This window comes from Eschrichtius robustus, chromosome 9 (genome assembly GCF_028021215.1).
Source record: "Eschrichtius robustus isolate mEscRob2 chromosome 9, mEscRob2.pri, whole genome shotgun sequence".
In the NCBI taxonomy this organism is placed as follows: Eukaryota; Metazoa; Chordata; class Mammalia; order Artiodactyla; family Eschrichtiidae; genus Eschrichtius; species Eschrichtius robustus.
The window spans coordinates 9018445-9035162 of NC_090832.1; the positions used below are offsets into that span (position 1 = coordinate 9018445).

The 16718-nt window shown below is 46.7% G+C and overlaps 1 protein-coding gene across 2 annotated transcripts in view; it reads right to left on the minus strand.

The window, feature by feature from the left end:
* The window catches only part of TMEM181 (transmembrane protein 181), a 49792-nt gene that overhangs the window by 16015 nt on the left and 17059 nt on the right, over window positions 1–16718 (minus strand). For both annotated transcript variants that reach the window (XM_068551709.1, XM_068551708.1), the window contains exons 3-6: window positions 11286–11341; window positions 9459–9549; window positions 8019–8140; window positions 5228–5338 (exon numbers count right to left, since the gene is read on the minus strand). In XM_068551709.1, coding sequence (XP_068407810.1) covers window positions 5228–5338; window positions 8019–8140; window positions 9459–9549; window positions 11286–11341 — 380 coding nt within the window. The remainder of the gene's footprint in view (window positions 1–5227; window positions 5339–8018; window positions 8141–9458; window positions 9550–11285; window positions 11342–16718) is intronic.

The window sequence follows — 16718 nt, forward strand, 5'->3', positions numbered from 1 at the left end:
TTCCATTTACATAAAATTCTAAAACATACAAACGAATTTGTAATGCAAGCAGAACTATTAACAATTGATGTGAATGGGAAAGTGGAAATCATAGTAATTAAGATCATATGAATTGTGAAGTCAGAGATTCGTATTTACTTAATCTCATTAAACCTCAGATTTCTCCTCCATAAAATAGCTACTTTGAAGAATTATCATAACAATCATAACATTTAAATAAGAGGATGCATATAAAAAGTTTAGTGCAGTGCCTGGCAAAGAGCAAGTATTCAGTAAATAATAGCTGCTATTATAAATCCAAAACACTACAGCTATTATGATTATTGCTATACTGTTTACATTTTACAACAGTATCATTTACAAAACGATCACAGTAGTGATTATGAGCAAATGATGGCGGGAGTGTTGATGTGAACATAATATTCAAAAAGAAAAAAGTATAATACACGTCTTAGTTATAGATTTTAAGGCATGATCAAGAAGAGAAAAAAGAAGTGTTACCATCAAGAAAAGACTCACAAAATACGTTTAAAGTAACAGTGAAGAAAGTACGTATTTTTTTACCCTCAAGGGACTGCAACTCTTTTTATTTTTTATTTTATTTATTTATTTATATATATATTTTTTACTGTAACTCTTAAGAAAAAGAAAATAACCATGGACTCCCCAGAAGGAGGGGGGTTCAGCCTTAGGATTCTGTCAGAGGAGCACAAAATAATCAACTCGCACTCTTCAAAAATTAGCACTAGAAAACAATGCTTTACTCAATACATAAATAGCTAAACCTAAAATATGCATTTTATAGGGTTGGCCAAAGAGTTCGTTCGGGTTTTTCCGTAACATCCTACGGAAAAACCCGAACGAACTCTTTGGCTAACCCAGTAGTTCTAAAATGTGAGTTCACAGGGGAAAGGAGGAGAAAGATGAGGAGTTGGGGTGAAGAAGAAAGACAACGTTAAACCCCGGCTTCCCCGACTGGATCCTGGGCTGGAATCTGCCGCACGGTGGGTGCTCAATACCTCGCGATGGTGGGGCCAGTCTTACTTGCTCCTGGGGCCCTTCCCCTGCCCTTCCTGCTGTAGGGAAACCACTGCCACCCAGGAGCTCCCTCCAGGAGGCCGCCCTTGTCAGCAGCTGCTGAGCAGAAGCACCTCTGTGTCCCGCCGAGGCCAGAGCGGCCTCACAGCTCCATCTGGCGTTCACTGGTGCCAAGGGTTTGAAAAGTCTTCCTTTTCCCTAGAGTGAGCCCGAGAAGGCGTGAAGCTCAGAGGACAGGGCCCCAGCCCCTCCACTACAGACAGCATAGACAGCAGCCCTCCAGCAGCCGCGGGCCCAGTGATGCTGGGGCCAGGAGGGCAACGGTCCACAGGGATCTTGTCAAGCAGTGGTGAGTGCCTGCGCCCTAACAGGAAAGCGGTCACTGAATGGACCCAAGTCTATGGGTTTAAATATAAGTCTTTTAGTCAATATATTATGCATTTCCGTTGCACCAATTTACACTTTCACTAGCAGGGTATGAGAGCTCTGGCAGCTCCACATCCTTGTCAACTTTGACATTTTTTGGCCTTTTTCATTTCAGCCATTCTGGTGGGTGTGTAATAACATCACTAAGATACTCTAAAGATGTATTGTATTCATTATACTTCGTTTGCTTCCAAAAAGGAATGAAGGTAGTTTATAATAAAAATCCAGACTAGACAGAAACCATTTTAAAGGATTTTTCAAAGGTAAAACAGTAAAGAAAGAGGGTAATTATACCAGCAACCCATGCCAGGATGTTAGTAATTACTACAACTCGGCATAAAACATCTTTCGGAGATTTGTAGCAGCTAATACCAAAAGAGAAATGTGAGGAGCTATACAGCTTTCATTCTCTAATAAAAGGAGTTAAAACAAATGGTCAAAGGAATTCTGTTTGAAAGTTTAGATGAGAGCTCACAGCATAATGGATATTGCCTTCAACAGCAATTTTATAAAACATATAGAAACACTTTGCATAAGATTCTCTAATTTCTTAATGCATCTCTAGACAAGCTGTAGGCATAATGTGAACTTGTGACTCTCTCAGGTAGCTCTGAACTTCTCGGAGTGAACGGCTGGACTGTATCTTAGACTTCCTCTTTCAAATACCAGTTGCTTTTTTTAAAAACAAATAATTTTCCCTCCTGATGATAAATATAATTAATAAAAGCTCATTATTAAAAATAGAGGGGAAAAAAAGAAAATAAACATTAACCCCACCACCCAGAGATGGTCTTCAGTTTTCTAAAATACAAAATTTTAATTAACACTTTTAATTCATGTACTTTTCTTTTTAAAAAAAAAATCAGTATGTGGTTTGTGCTATCTATCGTACTTTGTGACCAGTTTATTATTTTAACAGGTACAGAAGAACTAATTTATTTATTTAACCAGAACATTCCTGCTGAAATACAGATTTCTCCCAACTTCCTGCTATGAGGAACATGTTTGAACATAAACCTTTGTGGACATTTTTAATTATTTCTTTAGAATAAACTCTTAGAAGTAGAACTACTAGGTCTAAAAGAACATACACATATAGGCTTTGATACATTGCCAAACTGGCCCCCAAAGTTCAACCAATTTACACCCCATTAACCTGTATGAGAACTTGTGTCCTTACATTTCACCAACGCTAGATGTGATTTTTCTTGTTGGTGTTTTGACTATTTGCCAGTTTGATAGGCTTTAAAAAAAAGACATTCCTTCTTGTATTCTCTAATGTTTTGGTTTGCATTTCAAAGGTTTGTCGGCCATCTGAATTTCTTATTTGGTGAAGCGCTACGCTGTTATTCTTCAATTACAAACCTAACTGTTGCCAGACCCTCTGCTGTTACTGGGAATACAGAAATGTACCAAAAATGGAGAAAAATCTTAGGTGACATCCCTCACAAACCCCGAGGGTCCTACGTCTCAGTTTTCTGGATGCCGAGGAGAGCTATCAAAACAAAGTTCTGGCTGTTGGCATCATTCAAGGAGAGCTGCTCTGACGGCAACTTCCTTATTGAGCCCTAAGATGAGATCACATGGCCTGCCTTCGACCAGCAAGGGCGGAATGACATGAACCAGGTTTATCTGAAACATGTATCAAATTATTTAGGAATAAGTTTAAGAGGAAATGTAAATAGATACAAAAGCTGGAAGGAGAGAACCACAATCAAAAACAAACAAAACAGTGGCCCAAGCCCACATAATAGGGCCGGGGTGAGGTAAACCCTGTGGGGAAAACTGCTGAGCACTTTGATAAAGGGCTTGTAGGGGATGACGTCCCTATAAAGATGGCAGAAAGGAGCGATCCCTCGCTGGGAAAACATGGTGCTCTTTTCTTTCCGCATTCTCCAATCAGAAGGATGCGAAACAGCAAAGTCTAAAGCACAGATGTTATCATAAGATGAGTCCAAAGAGTGCCTGAGCTCACGGCATCTGTCTGAGGCCCCATCTGGGTTCAACCTCTGCATCGTGAACCTGAGGACACAGGCAGAATGCTAATCAGATCTTCTGAAGACAGAGTTTGAGGAAATCATTCGCACAACAAGGAACAGAATCCAGATTCAAACTCAAAGATCGGGAGAGACTGGGGAGGAAGCTGAAAGCACTGGGAAGAAATTCAGGAGCAGAGTGGGGCGTCTGAGCAGCGTCTGAACTGTGAGAAACCCACCACAGGAGCCCAGGATGAACGAGACTAGGCTGAACAGCAGAATAAGCCCGCGAGGTCCGACACGTGATGCAGCTTCTAGAGGAGCTGGCACCTGGGGGGCCACCTGCTCCCTCCCCAGGGGGGCACCCCTCTCGGCCAGGCTGACTCGGGGCCATGGGGAGGAAACCTGGAGTCTGAGGGGTCCAGAAGTCACACCCCTGGGGCTTTGTGAAGGAAAGGAAAAAGCTCAGAGACAGCCTTCTTCAAACACCTGCGGAGCCATCAGGCAGATGAAGAATAAACAAACTCGCTTTGGGCAGTCTAGAGACAGGACATGAAGAAAAGTAGCGAGACCGTAACAACGGCTACCATTTGTCAAGCCCACACAACGAGCAGGCGGTGGGCATGACCCCAAGCCCAGCCGACCTCCAGAGGCCTCCCGGGAAACAGAGAGAATCGCAGAGGTGGGAGGGCCCGAAGGGTGCAGGAGGGCTCCCACACACCACAACCTCTCGGCAAAGGGGACCCCTTTGTCCAAATAAAAACCTGTGTATAAACGTTCATAGCAGCGTTATTCACAATAGCCAAGAAATGGAAACAAGCCAAAAGCCCATCCACCGATGAATGGATACACAAAAGGTAGCACACACGTACAATGAAATATTATTTGGCAAAAGAGGAATGAAGTGCTGTTACCAGCAAAGCACAGATGAACTTTGAAAACACTGTTTAGTGAAAGAAGTCATTCACAAAAGAGCACAAAGTATATGATTCCATTCATATGAAATGTCCACTACAAGCAAATCCATACAGAGAGAAAGCAGATTAGTGATTGCCAGGGGCTGGGGGAGGGAGAAATGAGAAGCGACTACTAATAGACTTCTTTTATGGCCTGTGAATTACATCTCAAAAGAGCATAATTTAAAAAAGGAACCCACTGGCACCTTCCTTTAATAGTCACAGCTGTATGAGGTAGCTATTTTATGATAAGGAAACAGAGGCACAACAGTGTCAAACTGTAAATGGTGGTGCTGGGACCTGAACCCAGCTCTTCTGGCTGATCTAACACCCGTGTCCCTAGTCACCCTGATGATTATTCTGACTCCCAACAAGCGGCAGGAACAAGGAGGCTGATTTCAGCCGGACATGAGACAGGAATGTCTAACCATCAGAGCTGCATGATTCGGGGCAGACAGGCACGTGAGAGCAGGGACCCTTCACCAAGAGGTCTGGCAGGGTCTGAAGACCACTCACAGGCCTGGAGAAGGGGGTCCTGCCTTCCTTGGAGGGTACACCTGGCAACTTCTCCATTACCTCCCAACTGGAAGGCTACTCTCTCTCCTAAATCTCAGAACACCATGGTTTTCCAATTCCATGTTGTTTCTTTAAGCAATTGTGGTCCCATATACGTAAGAAACTATGGTTTTTCTACAGTTTTTAGAACTGTACATGTCTTCCCCTGTCCAAAATAACATGATTTCGATGCTGTGATTTATTTCAGTCATTCCACAAAGAATGGAAGCTAAACAAATGAGCCACGGAAACGCTGTGGTCAGCTGGTATACTTACGGTGAAGTTCATTTCCTTGATGCGTTCCTTCAGGTGTTTGAATCCCACAGTCACTGTATATTGAGTGTAATTCAAGTAGCTGAGGTGAGCCACAATAATTTCTGCACATTTCTGCAAATGCACAAGGAAGATCTGTGTCTTTAAAGCAAGCAAGACTCACTCTTGAACCAACTGACCCACGAAGTAACACATTCCAACAACAGATGATCCAAGAGATCATCTCCAGGGAACTTGCCAGAAGCTCAGAAAAATTCAGATGCCAGCCAAAACCAGTTCTTAGAAAGAAAGAACCAAATGGATATATTTAGAAACAAATAATACATGGTTTACAATCATTAGAACCTTTCTACTTCATACAATTCAAAATAATATGTTACCTAGAGAACAGACTTGTGGCTGCCAGGGGGGAGGGGAAATGGGGGAGGGATGGATTGGGATTAGCAGATGCAAACTATTACATATAGAATGGATGAACAACAAGGTCTTCCTGTATAGCACAGGGAACTATACTCAATATCGTGTGACAAACCATACTGGAAAAGAATATAAAAAAGAATGTATATATGTATAACTGAATCACTTTGCTGTACGGCAGAAATTAACACGATATTGTAAATCAACTATATTTCAATAAAATAAATTTTAAAACTAATAATGTCACCTGCATAAAAAAGTAAGTTAATGCAACACAAACCTGACGCTTCCACAAATACACTAGTGCAGGAGGCACGTCAGCTAAGACACAACAGATCAGACCCCTCAGCCTAACTTTCCTCCTCGGCCCACTTCTGCAACTGCTGTAATGATGCACAGAGTGGATTATGTATTTTTTTTTTCCTCCACTAGCCTGTCGTTCCCACGCAGAGTCCCCTGCGATCTCTTGAAGTGTGTGGTGTGTGTGCCCACTGGCCGGCTGAGCCCCTTGCTTTCGTCCCTTCAGAATTAAGAATCGGGTCTGCTCAGGTCTCCTCTATTTCAGAGAGGTGAGGGGAAGGAAACCCACTCTCCAGGTGCGAATTTAGGTGTGGACTCAGTGGCCGGGCCAGCATGCCCCTCGGGCCCCGACAGAGGGCCCCTCCCTGTGCCACGAGGAATCTGGCCACGGCCCAGAACAAGCAGGCCGTCCTGTGGCACTTGTTGGAGCCTGGGGTCTGAACTGGGCAGTCACCCTGCCGTTGAGCAAAGGCTTTCCAAGCCAGGACTGCCCGAGGTCGGGTAGGAAAACAGACCTGAGCGTCACGTAAGAAGGCTTAAGAAGACAGGAAGGCAGTGGGCGGGGAGAGGGAGCTGATTCAAGGGACAGGGAAGAAGGCAGAAGAGAGGCAAGAGCACGGCGCGGGGGACTGGTGGGCCTCCTGGCCCAGTCTGCGCGGGACGGAGAAGCCACTGCTGGTGCAGTGGTCCCTTCAGACCGCACACCTGTCGTCCCTCCTGTCTATTCAGTGCGGTGGGGGTGCCTGGACCCTCACGCCGGCGCGAGCAGCGCGAGCTCTCACCTTCCTAACCCACCTCCGTCCTCACCACTCGCCGCCAACCCCAGGGGAGGCGTGACCCCCTGCTTTACAGACGAGGAAAATACAGTGTAGAAACTGGCACAGCCCCGCGCACACGGGCGATGAACGGAGGACGCGGGAGAGTCGGGGCATTTCTGCTGCTTCCCCGGGCTCCGCTGCCCAGGTCCACCCAACGAGCCAGGGCAGAGCCGCGGCGCAGGGCGCAAGCAGACGCTGCCACGACTGTGCTGGGCGGGGCGCAACGTCAGCTCGGCCTTCCTGCAGCCCAGGCCCCTCGGGCGACGGTTCGGACCCATCTCAGGATCTCCTAGCAGACGTCGACACAGAGGGGCCAGAGCCAGCGGCCAGCCTCTGAACGGGAAGCCTCCCTCTCCGAATTCTTTCTCGCCAGGAAAAACTGTCCAGTATCTGTTACTAACCAGGCGCTGTGCGCGGGTGTTAAGGGCACAGGCTTCGGAATAAGAGTGCCTGGGCGGAGGGGGCCTGGTCCCGTCCCTCACGATCCGTGTCATCTTGGGCAAGTGCTTTGACCTCTCTAAGCCTCAGTATCTTCGTCTATGAAATGGGGCTCTAACAACAGTTCCTGCTCGTGGGCCTGCTCTGGGGACGGAATGAGACCATGTATGGACAGTACCCGCCACGAGGCCACTTCCTAATCCTATAACCAAACGCAATCCCTTTGGATGCTCCCACGCATGCTGTCCCCCGACCCGTTAGGTCCCAACGGGGCCTCCTTGCTACAGCAGGATCTGGTTCCGACTCTTGGGGTTCTGACGGAATACGGCATCAACAAAACCTAGAGCGAGGGCTCCTTTCCCACTGTGGACCATCGGTCTCCTAGCCCAGAGCCACATGCTGCACCCTGGAGTAGACGCTCAAAAGAGGACGCCACTCTTCCCAAGAGGCCTGGGTCCCAGCGTCCCGACTGGATCAGGGAGTTCATCCCACAGCTGGAAATAAACCAAGGCCCCAGCAATCAAGAAAGACCACAGGACAGTGGCAGGCCGCCCTCCCGTGAGACAGGCAGCCAGTCAAGTCATCTGTGGATGCACCAGGCAGGGGGCTACACTGGCAGTAAACACAGGCACCAGGGTGTGTGTATGTGTATATGTGTGCATGTGTGTGTGTACGCGGATAAGAATTTACAAGGTATCAGTGTATACAGTCAGATGGGTTTTCCATGCCATCATTGGTATGACTCAGTTTTTTTACCTAAGAGAGCAGCTCCGTAAGAGCGCAGCAAGATGACTCACCACGGACCAGTCAAATGCACTCACCCCTGCACATGTGAGGGTCCTCGTCCGATTGTGAACTTTATTATGAACGAACATGGTGGTCCCGTCCTGACCTACACCATCGACCTTAACAGTCATGGTGAAGTTTGTCTGAATAGCTGTTGCTACAAAAGAAAGAAATCCAGTGTTAAGAGACCACGAGAGGCCGTCACACCTGCAGAAGTGCCTGCCTGGCTGCGCGTCGGCCCGGGAAGGTCCTGTGACGCACCAGCCTCCCCATATCTGCCAAGCTCACACTTGCCAGCCAAGTCCAGCCCTTCCGTGAACTTGTTTCTCACCCACCCCCAAGTTTCATTTCACAAAAGGGCAAATATTTCATGGCTAATAAAACTATTTTTTAACTTCCCATATAAATTTTAATTTAACTGCATACCAAAATAAAAACAGGTTCCTTATTTTTTCTGATTATATAATTCATTATTTTTCTGATTATATGCTCATTGTTTAAACATATCAAAGACCAAAAATATAAAGATGGTATTAAACACGTATAATGCCACAACCAGAGAAACTATAATTTCATGTTTGTGTCCATCCTTCCAGACTGTTTTCTAGACACACAAATATATAGTGATATCAAATTTATTTATGCTTTTTGAAATGTTATAAAAAGAGGTTAATTTTTTTGTAATACGCGTTTTTTTCACTTAATTTACTGCAGTCATTGGGTTATCTTTTCAAATTCTTTCAACCAAAGTGCTTCCTCTAAATCACAGTACATAGAAAACGATGTGGAGGATCTTCTCGGTCCTCAGGGAGGGTGCCTGACCGGGTCGCCCTAGGTGGACAGAGCGAGGCCGTTATAAACTGTGAGTGCTTTGGGCAGGCGTTCTCAGCCTCAGCACCATGGCTGTTTTGAGGTCAGATAATTCTCTCCTGTGAGGAACTCGTCCTGTCACTGTAGCATGTTTACCAGCATCCGTGGCCTCCACCCACTGGATACTGACAGCACCCCCTGGTCCCCAGCTGTGACAGCCATGTCACAAGGTCTCCAGACACTGCCAAGTGTCCCTGCGGGACAGAACCATTGCCTTAGGACACCAGGACTTAACTCTCTCCCGGAAGCCCACTGGAAAAGGCTGCAGCCACAGTACCGACACCGTGCAGCCACGGAGCTAGGCTTCACCGCTATCCCGAAGGATGACCGGTATCCCGAAGGGTGCCCGCTATCCCGAAGGATGTCCAGTATCCCGAAGGATGACCAGTATCCCTGAGGGCTGACGGGTACTCCCCGAGTGCTGCGACATAACTTTCCCTGAAGGACATTTAAGGGGCTCCCAACTTGCTGGTATTAAAAAGAATAATCACCACCTTATAATCCATCTTTGAGCGCTTGCTGAAAGATTTTAAAGCTCTTTAAACCTTTCAAATATGGTGCTCTGTACAAAAAAAAAAGTCATTCTACAATGTCAGGCTTCGTACCTTTTGAATGATCCAACTCGACAACACATGTCAGCCATAGTTGCTGATTATATGTAGACAGCGGGTTTGAAAGTACTTGAACTGGCTTTAGCTGAGGCAGAAAGAAAAAGAAGTTAAAAAATCCACGTGATCTCTTCAGTTGCGCCTACCCAACGTCTCGCCTTAACATACAAAATCTACATTTACAAAAAAGGTTGGAGTGTTAGCTCTGAAACAGAAACATGTAGTTTTCCTTTAGTCAATATAAGTAAAATTCTGCCTTTCAAAAGAATAAAGGACTAACTTTCTGCTGCAATTCACTTGTCTCTCATGAAAACTTCTAAAGCAGGCAGGCTCCACTACCTATAGCCTTGGGACAATATACCTACTTAAATACCAAGAAAAGGCCACCTTGGAGGAAAACATTAAAGTGCATAAGATGATACATATAATAAGATAATAAAGGACACCAACAAATATTTTCATATTCACAAGAATCATTTTTTTTTTAGTATGTCACTGACATCTGTCATTTTCAGCTTTAACGGCCCTAGAGAGAGAAATTAGAGGGGACCACATTGCCAGTGGCGTTTCTGCAGTGTCTGCTGAAAAGCACAATACTGGTGTCTAACAGCAAGGGACACAGAAGGAGTTGCCTGAGGAGCCCGATCCTAGCTCCAAAGACAAGCATTATTTGAAGGTAAATGGGTAGTTTTTGTGTTTTAATGCTTCTGGCAGACCTCAGGGAAACTCCCTGTGCCCGGAGACTTGCCCCAAAGCCACCAAGACAATGAAACCAACTGGAGGATGATCTATAACCTTTCAGAAGTGAGGACCATCTTTTGGAAGTGAGTCAGTTCCGGGGGACGGCTGCTATTTTCAGTGTCAACAAAGGACTTACATCCTGAGACGGAAATTTTAAAAGACCAAACTATGGTCAGGAAACCCTATGGCAGCACCTCTTCAAATAGATCCTCAATCTGAGAGTTAAGGAAAATAAAGAAATGCCAAAAAAAAAAAAAAAAAGTGATGATAGGTCAAACAAGGGCCCAAAAGGTAAGTTTTCGGACATTTTTCTCCTTTTGCTTTTTTGAGAATCGGAGGTGGAAACCTAGCAGGGAGCTGGGAGAACGAAGACGGGGGTGGGGTGGTGGCGGGGTATTGGGGTCAAATAATCAGATTTAAGCCACACACCTTACAAGGCAGTGAGAACGTGGGACGACTGCTTTCAGTTTATAGATGAAGATACTTCGATATCAGAAAAAGAAAAGGCTTAGTTGTTTGGGCTCTCACAAAAGTTAGCATTTATTAAAGAAAACCAAAATTTTCCAAGTGGAAGGACCTCTGTTTTTCTCTAAAGATGGTGAAGAATCAAGGCACATTTTATTTTTAAAAAAGAAAAGAAACAGGATTTTTCATTTAAGAGTTCAAGCAAGAAATACCAAACAATCATTAGAAAAAAAATGTTACTGCTAGAAACCTGACATAAAGACCACTTCTTAACTTAGGCAAATATAATAAAAAAGAGTCAGAAACCTAAGTGAGCATCGTTAGAATTTATAATCTAATAAGTCTTGCGCACGGGAGGAATCAGGAGGAGTTAAGCAGCCTTTGGAAATGAATTGCTGCTCCCTAAGAGGTAACATCACCATCCTTTCTCAGCACTCAGGTAACTATTACAGCGGAAAAGGTAATTTTAGCAAACGAGGACCCAGAGGCCAGCAGCTGACGGTAGAGTGAGAAATGTGTGTTGCCCGAGAAGCAAGCTGCCGGGTAAGGGGGGTGGGTTTGACCTTAATGACACTTTAAGCAGGACCATTTCTTAGTGACCCTTAGACCCAGTCTTACCTCTTTGCTATTATTTAGTGAAAAATTAGCTGCAGAAGTCTGGATCACTTTGGGTCCTAAAGTGTAACAGAGAAAGAAAAAAGCAGGTTATAACTATATTGATAATTAATGTTGAATTTTTTCAAATGCCAAGAAAGACTCATATATTATACAGAGGTAGTCTTTTTCCTGGTCTATCTTTGAAGGTTTTATATATATATATATATATACACACACACACATATATATACACGCACACACATAAACACACACACACATACGTGTAAAACATACAAACATGGGAACACAGGCACACAGTACCCACTCTGCTGCACGTGCTAACCGCCCAACGCAGGTGAACACAACATGACCCCATGCAATGCACACGACGTCCACGGGGCTCTGTGTGTGCAGACCCCCTCCCTTGCTCTCTGGGAAGGCTCTCTCTGGAGGGCGTGGATCCAAGAAAGCATTAATGACACAGACACTATCTATATATTTTGTATAAAGATTTCTGCTAAAAAAATTAAGACACATTTATACATTCATCCAATTAATCCAATCTTCCAAATTATTAAGTTGAGGATATTAAAAAGAAAAGTATATATACTAACAATATACTCAAGGCTTTTCCCAAAATAACATAAACAAGCTTCATAGAATCTTACACTGTAATATTTCAGAGCTTTGGCCTTAAAAGAAGTAGTCAAAGGAAACACTGTGAACCTGATTTCATTTACAACCGGGTTTGTTCTGAAGCAAACCCTCGCAGCTTGTGACGCCAGTGTTCCGGCTGCCTCCGAGGCCACGCCCAGTCTGTTGCCAACCACCCTCCACTTGGAGGAGGAGATACCTGAGTACAAACCTCAACCAGTGCAGGAGCATGTCTCTGGGGCACATTCTTGCAGGCTGAGCAGAGATGTCTCTGCGTAGGAAGGAGGCATGCACCCACAGAGAGGCTTATTTCTTTTTTAAAATAAATTTATTTATTTATTTATTTATTTTTGGCTGCATTGGGTCCTCGTTGCTGTGCACGGGCTTTCTCTAGTTTTGGCGAGCGGGGGCTACTCTTCGTTGCGGTGCGCGGGTTTCTCATTGCGGTGGCTTCTCTTGCTGTGGCGCACGGGCTCTAGGCGCGCGGGCTTCAGTAGTTGTGGCACGCAGGCTCAGTAGTTGTGGCTGGCGGGCTCTAGAGCGCAGGCTCAGTAGTTGTAGCTCACGGGCTTAGTTGCTCTGCGGCATGTGGGAACTTCCCGGACCAGGGCTCGAACCCATGTCCCCTGCATTGGCAGGTGGATTCTTAACCACTGTGCCACCAGGGAAGTCCCAGAAAGGCTTATTTCCAACAGATTCACAATCGGAGTGCACTCCTGTCCCAGGAAGTAAGGCAGCCTGGCTTCTCAGGAAGAACTGAGAACTGGGAGTCAGGAAAAGTCTAGACTCGAGTCTCAGCTAACAGGCTTTCTGGACCTCATTTCCTCATCTGCAAAACGAGGTGACTGACCCAGTGGTCCCTTGGGCACTCTGAACTCTGAAATCCTAATAACCTGACTACAGAAAGTTAACTAGGAGCAGAGGACTTGTGTGTCTAATCGACTGGGCCACACGGTGCCCGGATAACTGGCTAAACATTACTCTGGGTGCGTCTGTGAGGGTGTTTCTGGATGAGAGTACCTCTTGAATCAGTAGACTAAGTAAAGCAGACTGCCCTCCCAATGTGGGTGGGCCTCACCCAAATCACTGAAGGCTTGAACAGAGCAAAAGGCTGAGTAAGGGAGAATTTGCTCTCTTCCTCGGGGCTCTCTGTCTTCAAGCTGGTACATGAGTCTTCACCTGTCTTCAGACGCAGGAACACTTACACCATCGGCTCTCCTGGGTCTCCAGCTTGCCGACTGCAAACCGTGCAGCTTCTCGGCCTCCATAATCATGTGAGACACTTCCTTCTAATAAAATCTCTCTCTCTCATCCGCCCCCGCCCCCCACCGCCATCTCTCTCTCTGTATCTCTTATCGGTTCAGTTTCTCTGGAGAACCCAGACTAACACAGATTTTGGTACCAAGAGTGGTTCTAGAGGAACAGCATGTTAAGGGTGAGTATTCTATCCTGGTTCTGGGGTTTCTGGAATTGGTTCTCTAACCTGATTAAAGATGCTAATGACTGTTATGTTCAGTAGTAAGGAGAGCACTGAGAGCTCATGAACATATGCAAAATATTTCCATTAGACACTCCTAATCAACCATTTACTATGAGAAGCAAGGAGGTAAGTGACTTCGTTTACGATACTTTAGAACATTCTTGGAAAACTAACAAACGTAATGAGGCTCGCTGGTTGCTCCTAACGTCACTGGACAAAGTGGTGAAAGAAAAGGATGAGCTCAGGGATTTGAATTCCCAGCTCAAGTGCCACACCCACGATCTGAAAGCTTCTACGTGTGCCCTGAAGGAGACCCTTATTTCCTACGGCCACAGTGCTGAGACTGCTGAAAATCAAACCGGAATCTCATCCAGCGACTGGCTGAATTACACCACTGAACTCCCAGCCTCGCAGGGTGTCTCGATGCTAAAGTGACTGCGTTGACTGGGAGAGAACGGGATCCTGTTCCGGGGACGTGCAGGAAGATCCTGATGAAGCTGGGGACATGGAGCTGCTGAATTCTCATGAGTCCTTTCCCAGTGGAAGTTCTCCCCATTCCCGGTGGAAGTGGCCTTCCCACCTCCTCCTGTGGGATTAGCCCTGCATCGCCTAAGGAATCAGTCGTGGCCTCCACTGAGGCAGCTGCCGGGCAGGACGACGCTGGTCCTCCTCGGGACGCACCCCCCACCCCTCTTCACCTCTAGACCTATAACTAGACTCACACCCAGCAGGCCCAGAGGTGAGGCACGTGACCCATGAGGACATGTGCTACACTCCAAAAGAACTACTTGAGTTTTCCGATTTATACAGACAGAAGCCCAGGAAACACGTATGGGATAATGGTGGAAGGAACATAAAGTTGTCTCAGGCCAAACTTAATGGATGTGGGCTCACTAAAAAGAGATTCTGCACTGAAAGTTGTAGCTCAGGTAGTCAGAAAGGATTGGGTCTGATTGGGTGGTTGATTGGGTGGTTGGCTAAAACGTGGACCAAAAGGTGGTTCCCAGCGAGTGAATTAGAAACGCTGCACCTGTTCAGGTTTAATGCAGAGGAGGGGAATCAGAGGCTTAGGGAGTTGGATTGCTAGGGTGGCTCTGTCATTTAAGACCTACTGGGAGATTCCAGAAGACATACCTTTCACCACTACTGTGAGAAATAAATTTGTGGGGGGAGACCCGAGCATCCTTAAAGAGCTCTATGACTGCCCTTCTCTGCAGGCCAGGCCTTACCATGGGAACTGCAGTCCCTGAGTTGGGAAAACAACATGCAGTAGGAATAACTGGATCCCAGCAGTGGTGGGGCCGTGTAAGATGAGGTGGGTGAGCTCACATAATGGACAGCAGAGGCACAGCAGCAGTCAGAATAGCCCGATTCCTGCAGACCTACGGCGTTAGCTAACTGATCATGGTGTTCCTAGAAGTGAAAGACATAGGAAGCCTACCAAATCATTACTTGATCTGCATAAGCAGGAAAGTTCTAGGTCAAGTGAACAACAGCCTAACCTGTACCATAAAAACAGAGAATGACAACTCATCAGTAGTTTCCAGATTTGAGCCAGTTTACAGACCCAAAGGTCCTTGAACAAAGGGAAGGTTGGGTCCCCTTAAGAAAGCACCCCAGTACACTGCCGAGCATTTATACTGTTAATCTTTCGCCCAAAGAAACCTACAGCCTTTTACCAGGACAAATGCATCAAGGGAAAAAAATCAGACGTTTTCGGAACTACTGGACACTGGCTCTGAGCTGACACTAATTTCAGGAGATCCGAAACGTCACTGGGCTCCACCGGAGGAGGGACCTATGGGGCCCAGAGGATCAGTGGGGTTTTAGCCCAGGTATGTGTCACAATGGGCGCAGTGGGTCCCCAAACCCATCCTATGGTTAATTCCCCAGTTCCAGAATGCATAATTTGAATCGAAATACTCAGCAGCTGTCAGACCGCCACATTGGTTCCCTGACTTGTGGAGTGAGGGCTATTATGGTGGAAAAAGCACTAGAACTGCCTCTACCTATGAAAATACTAAACCAAAACAATATCGCATTCCTGGAGGGATTGCAGACATTAGTGCTACCATCAAGGGCTTGAAAGATGCCCACCACATCCCCATTCAACTCACCTATTTGGCCTGTGCAAAAGCTTAAGCAGGTGGTGATTCCAATTGAGGTTGCTATACCAGATGGGGTTCCACTGCTTGAGCAAATCCACACATCCTCTGGTGCCTGAGATGCAGCTACTGGTCAGGCAAACGCCCCTCTCTCCATCCCTGACAGTAAGGTCCACCAGAAGCAGTTTGCTTCCCGCTGGCAAGGACAGCACTACACCTTCGCTGCCCTACCTCAAGCTGTATCAACTCTCCAGCCCCATGTCACGATTTAGCTCACAGAGGTCTCGATCATCTTTCCCTTCCACACGCCATCACACTGGCCCATTACATTGATGAGATCATGCTGACTGGACCTACTGAGCAAAAAGTAGCAGCTACTCTGCACTTACTGGTAAAACATTTGGCATCAGAGGGTGGGAAATAAATCCAATTAAGATTCATGTGCCTTCTACCTCAGCGAAATTGCTAGGGGTCCAGTGGTGAGAGCTATGTCGAGAGATCCCTTCTGAGGTGAGAGATAAGTTGCTGTATCTGGTCCCTCCTACAACCAAAACGGAGATACAACGCCTAGTGGGCCCCTTTTGGATTTCGGAGGCGACGCGCTCCTAATCTGGGTGTAACACTCTGGCCTATCCACCTAGTGACCCGAAAAGCTGCCGGGTTGGAGTGGGGCCCAGAACAAGAGGAGGCTCCTCACGGGTCAGGCCCCCACGGGAGCTGGGCTCCGCTCGGGTCACGTGATCCAGCGGATCCAGCGGTGCCTGAAGCACCAACGGCACACAGGGATGCTGTCTGGAGCCTCTGGTGGATGAACCTCAGTGCACACCCTTCGGGTTCTGGAGCAAAGCCCTGCCATCTTCCACAGACAACCACTCTACTTTGGAGAAACAGCTCTCGGCCCGAAACAGACTGAACGCTTAACCACGAACCAACAAGTCACCATGTGACCTGAGCTGCCCATCAGGACCTGGGTGTTACCTGATCCATCAGCCGTAACGCCGGGCGTGCACAGCAGCACTCCACCATCGAGTGGCAGCGGTACATACGTGATCCGCCCGAGCAGGCCCTTGGAAGGCTCAAGTCACACGAGCAAGTGGCCCCAATGCCGCGGCCCCCAACCCCGCGACACTGCCTCCTCCTCCCAGCCCGCACCCATGGCCTCACGGGGAGCTCCCCGCGATGAGCGGCCGGGGAAGAGAAGACGGGGCCTGGGTT